This window comes from Pyxicephalus adspersus, chromosome 1, assembly GCF_032062135.1.
Source record: "Pyxicephalus adspersus chromosome 1, UCB_Pads_2.0, whole genome shotgun sequence".
In the NCBI taxonomy this organism is placed as follows: domain Eukaryota; kingdom Metazoa; phylum Chordata; class Amphibia; order Anura; family Pyxicephalidae; genus Pyxicephalus; species Pyxicephalus adspersus.
In genome coordinates, this window is record NC_092858.1 from 1,021,512 (window position 1) to 1,030,787 (window position 9,276).

General features: G+C 40.1%; 1 protein-coding gene across 1 annotated transcript in view; it reads right to left on the minus strand.

Moving 5' to 3' along the window:
* Nucleotides 1-2,059: 2,059 nt before the first annotated feature.
* The window catches only part of LOC140323216 (uncharacterized), a 30,782-nt gene continuing 23,565 nt past the window's right edge, over nt 2,060-9,276 (minus strand). Inside the window, 2 exon segments of the mRNA XM_072400117.1 lie at nt 2,060-3,102; nt 4,265-4,284. Of these exon segments, the coding sequence (XP_072256218.1) occupies nt 2,142-3,102; nt 4,265-4,284 (981 nt within the window). The 3' untranslated portion in view covers nt 2,060-2,141.

Here is a 9,276-nt window from a genome sequence, read left to right on the forward strand (position 1 = left end):
GGATAGATAAAAATGATGAGTGATATGATTAGAGGGGTTGTAAAAATAGGAATTATTTTTTTTTTATCCTAATAGAAAAAATGAAAACTTCACCCTCAGTGTACAAAAGAGAAACAAAAGAGATTAAATCAACGGGTGAAAAAAATAAAAATAAAAAAAAGACTATTCGGAAAAAAAAAGGCCAAAGTTGTTAGGCTAAATTGTTGAGTACATCAAATATATCATTTTTAATTTTTCTTAAAAGTAGACTCTCAGGTTAACATTATACATAGTTCTCCTTCTGTGATTATTCCACCCGGCACATTTTCAGCAGCTCTGAACAGGAAATGGAGAGGCTGCTCTGCTCACTCCGTTCTCAGCTGATAAGAGCCGATACCTGATTAGAGCCGGGCAGACTGAGAAGAGCACAGCTATAAGGGGATCGGGACACAGGCTGTCCCTCCCCCATCCCATAGGGGTGCTGAGTCTTTTGAAAACAAAACCCACATCTTTTAAAAGAGGTCTCCGCCCAGCGGGAGTGTGTAATTACATCATCAGAGCAGTGTGTGTATAAATGCTGCATGTCATATTCCCCGGCCTTACAGCTCTCTGTGTATAAACCTTCATATCCCCTAAATTGTATGTTATAATGATTTGAAATGTTCAGGGTCCACAAGGAACACTTATAGTTAGGGAAGCGGCAGTTTATTGGGCAGGGGTCTTTATGTTCTAATGATGCCATGCTAATGAAATTTAAGGGGTTTATACATCTGTCCTCCACTTGCATCTACATTTTCAGTTTCCTGCACCTCCCCATTCCAGATAAATTGGGAATCAAAGAACAGAAGCAGAAAGGGCAGCATAATATTACAATTATAGTTTGGTTAAAGATAGGTAAATTATTTAGGGGGCCACCCCAATGCTTCTTGCTATGTGGCCCTGGGGTGTCCCTAATTTGCATATTCAAATTTGGGCTCCTAGGTGCAGTTTCTTATAAAACAGCAACCCAAATCTTCAATTTCCACAAGTTTTTAAACTAATGATTCCCATATTTTGAAAAAAAATTCTAAAGGATTGAACGCAATGAGTTGTTAGGCTGCAGAACATGACAAGCAGCCTTTACACACACACTGCGGGTGGATACATTTCACAAGACATTTTTGTTTCTAGAAGTGACGAGAAGAGGGCACTGGCTGTCCTGCCCCTATCCATGAACAAGCATGCATCATGCATGATGGTCTATGTGTTACCTAGATAAACTTTTTAAATGTTGCATTTGCTACGTTTACCCCTTACTTTCCACTCACCAGGAACCAATGCTGTGTGAAAAACTGCTAGGGCTGAAATGGCCAGCTCTTACCGCTTGTTACCAATCCCAGGTGCCCAGCAGTTATCACCGATTACAACCAGTTTTACTGGTAATGTGAACTAAGCCTAATTTGTTAAGCCACATTGATTAATATTACACTACTACAAGGGATTACACTGTTATATATTAAATATGTTACGTTGACAAAAATATCTTTGTCAAGGACATCTGTCATGTCTGCTTATTGTCTGTAGTCATGTCTTTGAACTGTTAGAATGAATGAACTGAATAGAATGAACTGTTATACTGTTTGAACTGTTATAGAGTGATTTAACCACACATTAAGTTGCGTGCATTACATTCTTCCACCACAATAAACAGAAGTGATCAGAAAAAGGTAAAATTGATCAGAGATCAATAGAATGCAAATCAAGCAAACTCCAAACACACACAGCAGCATGACAATATTACAACTTCTCCCAAGGGACTGGATTGTCTTCCGTGTTTTCCCCCCTCCGGGCTGAAAAAAAATCTGGAGACAACACGGTTATAAAAAAAATCTAAAAGTACAAGAAGCACTTTTCTCAGACAAACTATATCTGGAGAAAAGAACTGTCCACCCAGCATCAATAAAAAAAACACGGGAGACAATCCAGTCCCTCGGGAGAAGTTGTAATATTGTCATACACAGCAATTTCTGGCGTTTGCTTGATTTGCATTCTTATTATTAGTACTGGAATCATCATCATCTTGTATTTGTATAGCATACAACTCCAAATACATCATGACTTTTCTCCCTTGTGAACTCTTTTGTGTACAATGATCTGATGTCAGTGTTGTCACCTTGCGAAGACTAATATCTCTTTTCTCTAGTGTGTACCCTCTGATGATTAGTAAGTCTTGACTTCGATACAAAAGCTTTGTCACATTCAGAACACTGAAATGGCTTTTCTCCAGTGTGACTCCTCTGGTGTATGTTAAGGTGTGTCCATGTTGTAAATTCTTTGTCACATTCAGAACACTGAAACGGCTTCTCTCCAGTGTGACTCCTCTGGTGTCTGATACGTTTGGATTTTGTTTTAAAAGCTTTATCACATTCAGAACACTGAAATGGCTTCTCTCCAGTGTGAATCATCTGGTGTAGGTTAAGTTGTGACTTTACGCGATAAGCTTTGTCACAGTCAGAACACTTAAAAGGCTTCTCTCCAGTGTGAATCATCTGGTGTATGTTAAGTTGTGACTTTTTTGAAAATTCTTTGTCACATTCAGAACACTGGAATGGCTTCTCTCCAGTGTGATTCCTCTGGTGTAAGTTAAGATTTCCCTTTGTTTTAAAAGTGTTATCACATTCAGAACACTGATATGGCTTCTCTCCAGTGTGACTCCTCTGGTGTCTGTTAAGTTTTGACTTTGTTTGAAAAGCTTGATTGCATTCAGAACACAGATATGGCTTCTCTCCAGTGTGATTCCTCTGGTGTATGGAAAGGTTTATCCTTGTTTTAAAAGTTTTATCACATTCAGAACACCAATATGGTTTTTCTCCAGTGTGACTCCTCTGGTGTATGTTAAGGTAAGCCCTTGTTGTAAATTCTTTGTCACATTCAGAACACTGAAACGGCTTCTCTCCAGTGTGAATCATGCAGTGTCTGTTAAGGTATGACTTTTTTGTAAATTTTTTGTCACATTCAGAACACTGAAATGGCTTCTCTCCAGTGTGACTCCTCTGGTGTATGGTAAGGTGTGCCCTTGTTGTAAATTCTTTGTCACATTCAGAACACTGAAACGGTTTCTCTCCAGTGTGACTCCTCTGGTGTCTGATAAGCTTGGACATTGTTTTAAAAGCTTTATCACATTCAGAACACTGACATGGCTTCTCTCCAGTGTGACTCCTCTGGTGTACGATAAAGTGAACCAAGTTTGAAAAAGCTCTGTGACATTCAGAACATTGATACAGGTTCTCTACAGAGTGAAACATTTTTTGACTGGTAATTCCCTCCGGCAGAAGCACTCATGGTAGCACTGGGGTTTTAGAATCAGTGCCTGGAGGGTTGCAGCATCCCTGTAGCTGGGATTTTTCCTCGGCATTCTCTGCACTGAGGCTGCACAGCTGAGAGCAAGTAGTTCCTAACCAATCCCAAGCTGTCATTGGCTGCTGGAGCTTTAAAGCCTCTCTGCTCCAAGTCAGGTGTGCCTGTTATAGCGCCTGCTGGGCTTACCTGCTCTGCGAGTGATTTTTGAGTATTTCTCTGTCACTGATCTGTGCCTCTTCCTGCCTATCTGTTGAACTCTGCCAGGACCGACCTCTGCTTGTGACCCTGTGTCACGGTCTGGATTCAGGCTCGGAGTCCAGTAGCTGGAACAGCAAGCAAGCTCACAGTGAAGGCAGGCCTGGTTTGGTTCACACAGTAGCAATTTATTCCGAGAAGCGTAATCAAGTAGTTACTAAAACAGCAGCAAAAGATCGGTACACAGGTGGTCAGCAAACAGGATCAGCAATACATAAGCAAGATATTTCCAGGAGCACAATAATATGGCAGAGAGGAAGTTCCAGACAACCATTTTAAAGAAAGTAGCTGGGGGGGGGGGGGCACAGGCGTTCAGAGTTAATCAAAGAGCAATAATAAGGCAAGGTTTAACTCAGTAATCAGGTACAAAGCTGTGCAGCACTTTAGGTGGCTAATTTCAATGGTCCACTGCCAGTCACTGCAGAAGCCCCGGGTTCGATTCCTGTTTTTGCCTTTCCCTTTTTCTTTGCGTCGCCTGTGTTTTTGGATTTCCTGACATTTTGTACCCTGTACTGTGCACTCCGGGTCGACTGCCGGCCTATCATCAGACACCATCCCTTGCGCACCAAGTCCTGGGGGCAAGCAAGTGCTGAAAGACGCAAGATTGAGTGGGGGCTGCTATAGGCGAAGACTGCGGTGATAGATTAAGGGACTTGTATCTGGGGAATACTGGTACTGACCTGAGCCTAACAGCCCTAAATTTCCTTTATTCTTTAACACTGACTGATATGAAACATTTTAAATAAAGAGGCATTCAACATGAAAAATATTTCTCAATGAAGAAATTAGAACTACTCTACTGGTCAAAAGAATGTGGAAAAATTGTAACACCGTAATCTTACCATTATTAGTGTATGTGCAGGAGCAGGGACAAACAGAAGTTGTCTGCAAAGTAGGCTTGGTGTTCAGGTTTGGGTTGTTCTCAAATTCAACCCAAACATCAGTCATTTGAGACAAACCAAACAAATCAGAACATCAGCTAAACCAATTCATTCTACAGACTGAAAGCTGTAACAGTTGGTCAGGCAGCGTGTGGACACCCTTCTCTTTGGTAAAAAGCAGGCCCCTACCTGCCCCCATTGGTGGAAAGGGCCATGGTAGTGGAAGAGGAACTCTTCAGGTAGGCGATTTGTAGCAGGAATGGTGAGGCTTTCTGAATTTTCTACCACCTAAAAGGTTTTCTGTTTTTAGCAAGTTAAATTCAAAAACATGGAATAGTGAATACAGGGATTGTAGATTTAAAGTTGGATTTGTGTAGTGTGTGTCCTTGTGAATATCTCATGTCCTCCTTCCCATAATTTTTGTGGTGGAAGTGATCTTTTAAGGGAAGATAGTTGGTTATTCCCTGATGGGTCATTAGAAAGGAAGCAGCTGGTAATATACAAAATATAATCCCATGCTAAAAATTGCAATTTATTTCACATTCTAATGTAGTAAGAAGGTTTGGTCAGAAAGCTACCGTGTTTCCCCGATTTTAAGACATCCCCAATAAATAAGCCACCCCCCATTTTTGAAAAAATAAACAAAATAAGACACTCACCCGTGAATAAGACATGCTCTGAGATCCGATCCTGTGTGTGTCCCCTTGATGCTGGTATTTTGGCATTTCAAAAAATATAAGACAGTGCCTTATAATCGGGGAAACAGGGTAGTAATGGTTGTGTAATTTCATTGGTTAAGATTAATGCATAATTGTGAACTCCAGATATCATACAATTTGAGTGCTGATGCTGACATTTCTTCTATAAGCTTAAAGAAAAGCCAGCTCCTCCCTGCTAACTCTTCCCAGTTAGATGATATGAAAATTTGCCCTCCCTGGGGTAAACCGAGTCGTGTGATCTGCCTGCTAGAACTGTTGCTGTTTTGGACCATTGTACCCATCCAATAAAGATACAATAAAGATAAACTTTTAATTGAACAGTGCCTGAATGTTTTGTGTGGTTCTTTAACCTTTCCTGACCCTTTTAGTCTCACAAAGACTTCCACTTTGTTTCAGAATTTTTTTAACCCCACTAACAGTTATCCTCAGTGTGACTCAGGGTGGATTTTACCTGCAAATAGCGGTAATCCCAAGTCATTGTCTGGGTAGCTTTAACCTATAAAAGGAAAAAAAAAACATCTTGTTCTGTCGTTGTCCCAGCAGGTCCTGGGGACACATCTGTCTTCTTCGATCCCCAGCCGCGCAAAGCAGAGACGTTCTCCAGGATTCCTGATGACAGTAGTGCATGTGTCAGTGCCAGCGGAGAAGGCGGCGGGAAATTCGGATAATTTTGTTTTGGATTCAATACAAATTAGCTGTGTTGAGTTCAATACAAAGAAATGGTGGGCGGGAGCACACTAGGCTGAACTCTGTGTCCCACCCTAATGGCTTCGCCTCCACCACCAGGAAGGCCCCCTGAAATTCCTCTCTTCTGTATGCATTGCGGAGGAGAGGGATTTCCCTTCAGGCGTGTTCCATGTTTACCATGACGGCAGAGATGTTAACGCTGGCCATGGTAAATTTAGTAGCCAGAGCAACAGGAGGTTCAGGAGCCGCATGCTCAGTTTGTTGAGGCCTAAAGCCCCCTGGCCGATCCGGCTGGCCAGGATTAGGCCGGATCAGCCAGGGGGCCTTAAGCTCAAGTTTGCCTAACCCTGGGTTAGGTATAAAATTTTTGTCAGAGATCTATCAGTCGTTGTGGGACATGAGAGATGTCTAAAGATGCATAGTTCCCAGCACAGCATCCTGCAAAGGCAAGTATTCATTGAAAAAAAAAAAAAAAAATGAATGAATGAAGAATGAAAACATTTTCCGTAATGATGTCTTTGGCATAATTTTGCTGTTTTTTTTTAACATTTTCTGGAAATGGGTTAGGTGTACTCATTCCTAAGAGTGAGGAGACAGATATTTCTGAACCCCCTTATTAACCTCCCTGGCGGTACTCCGGAGTGTGGAGGCGGGGTTATTTTTCAGTACCAAAAGCAGTAACCCCGAGCCACATATAGGGTGGTATTTTAAATGGGATTGGAAAAGTCACCCGGTCCCCACAGGTTCTTGACATCCTCCAGCGGTGCCCACAGCTTCCTCCATCCATGCCTGGCATCGGCATCCGTGTCACTTTGTGATGCATGCCCAGCATCTACATCCTCTGTGTTGGGAACGCTGGCCCAGGGGATGCAGATGCATGGTCAGATGCATGGTGAGCCTGGGATGCAGAGTGTGGCTGGGGGAAGGACCAGGCAGGAAATAATAAATATTTTTGTACTATTTTGACATTTTAAAATACTTATATATTCAGACTGCTAGGGGGGTTCCAGATTACAAATAAACGCCTCCACCCACAGACCCTACAACAATAAGGCCGGGTTGAGGTGAAGAGGCATTCTACACAAATAACCCATCCCAAACTGACCTAAGCATTGAACATACATGTTACAGTGGTAGATTCCCAGGGAGTATGCCCCCTGCCCAATACGGCAGGTCGCCCAACGCCAAGCATCACCCTGGGTCTACCTCTCATCTTTTACTTATTCTGGCAAAAATGCACCTGTACCAGTTTCTTTGGTAAATAGGAACAGGTATCAAACACTAAAATATCTGTATATATGTATGTTAAAAGAAAACCACAGCTAATCAGCAAATGTCAGACTATTAAAAAGAAAGTAATTAAAAACTATGACAAATTATTCATAAAAGGAATAAGTACATAATACATTCAATCACCAATATCTGACAATCAGACTTCGAGAATGGGACAAAGACAATGAGGAGGATCAGTTTGGAGTGGAAACCATGCATGTAATAATTATTTGTGGAGAAAATGACAAAACATTTATTAACAATGATTACATATACATTGTAAGAATAGGTTGAAGAATTACTAACCAATATGGAACATCATTTTAAAACAGACACAAAAATATTGCAGCAATAGATGAGGCCAACAATAGATGAAGATTACAAAAATAATGTATACCACCTATGCATACTGAATAAGCCCCAACACATACAGAAAGTAGTTCAGTTAAAATAGTAAAAATGAAAATACATATGTATTTACATACATTTAAATCATTGATACATGTATTATAACATATCTGCCAACAATATTTTTTTTTAATATTCCATTTCTCTAAAGCCAAACTATAATGAAATCTGAAGCAGATCCAAAAGGCTTTCACATATTTTTTGTTTAACATTTATACTATTGTGTGATGAAATGACATATTATAAAGTGCTATTATATATAATATAGCTTGATATAAATTAGTTTGCAGTGTTGCAACCAAATCTAAAAAGTATTAAAACAAAAACTGCAGCAAATCAAACTATAAATGAAACAATTTTATGAATTAGTATAATGTTACAAAAAACTTTAGCACTTAAAAAAAAGATTAAGCACTAAAGATTCCAATTGACCAGTAATGGACTGTAGGTGCACACAGAACAGGGAACAGGTGTGCCCTAATAGATTGCTATGACATCCCTATTGACAAAGCTTAACAGACCCACCTCAATTGTGCAGCTGAAAATTAATCACATTATTGGTGAAATATTGAATTATCAATGGTCTAATCCACAGGGAAAGCACACAAGCCCTTGCCATCAGATCACGGTAATAAGCCGTGCCCAGTGGGTCGAATATGCTGCCTGACAAACTTCCATGCGTTTGCTTGATATATAAGCCCATAAAATTCAGTGCAGTGCCTCCTACATCCCTGTCCCCTTCATTCCTCCACAGAACAGTACATCAATACAGTGTACATCAATACACTTTACACTAGATACCAATAGGACACAAGTGTACAATAAGTGACATTTGCACAGTGGCATTTGTTGCAGTCCAGGAGAAAAGTTTTTAGAGGCAAGATTGATATTTGTCTATGTTTTTTCTGGGTGCAGAAATACATTTTAAAATTAATGGCATATCATAAAATAGACTCAAAACACAAAATAAAGGCTGTGATGAATAAATGGCCAGGAGCAAGTAGGATTGGAAATTTATAGCATGTCGTCATCCAGAAAACAGAAAATCACATCTTCATAGGACAGAAAGTAAGGCCAGTAAATTGCAGAGTAGATTAGGAAGAAGATGATCCAAGGCATGGTTAAAAAGAAAGATTGATAGGGGCATCCTTGTCTTGTATGAACAATCCTAAAGGATACCGGTATGAAAACTGTTTCCAAAAGGCACAGGTTGTGTAGATATGGCCACAAGATTTTGTTGAAAGCCTTTTGTGCAGTTAAGTAGCATGTGGTAACAGCCATAGCAGATAGTATTCTGATAGTTATATTTGTTGGGAACCATATCAAGGATAAAAGAAGGTGCAGGCAATTTAACTTTATACTGGCCAGTACTTTATAGTCTGTATAAGGTAAGGCTATAGGGCAATATGGATAGTAATTTTTTTTAATTGAGTTTAGAAATCAATCCTGTGTATGCCTTGCTAAAGGTGCAAGATTTTTTGGCGTAAAAGAATGTCATTGAAAAGGGCTTTCAAATGGAGCGTTATTTAGGGTTTTATAGAATTCAGCATCTAGATCATCAGGTCCTGGGGAATTTCTAAGACATATAACTTACCCTGTTTCCCCGATTATAAGGCACTCTCTTATATTTTTTGAAATGCCAAAATATGCCCTAGGTCTTATTTTCAGGGGATGTCTTATTTTTCCATGAAGAAGACTACAGTACACATTTATTGTTGGAAGTCACTTCTGATCAC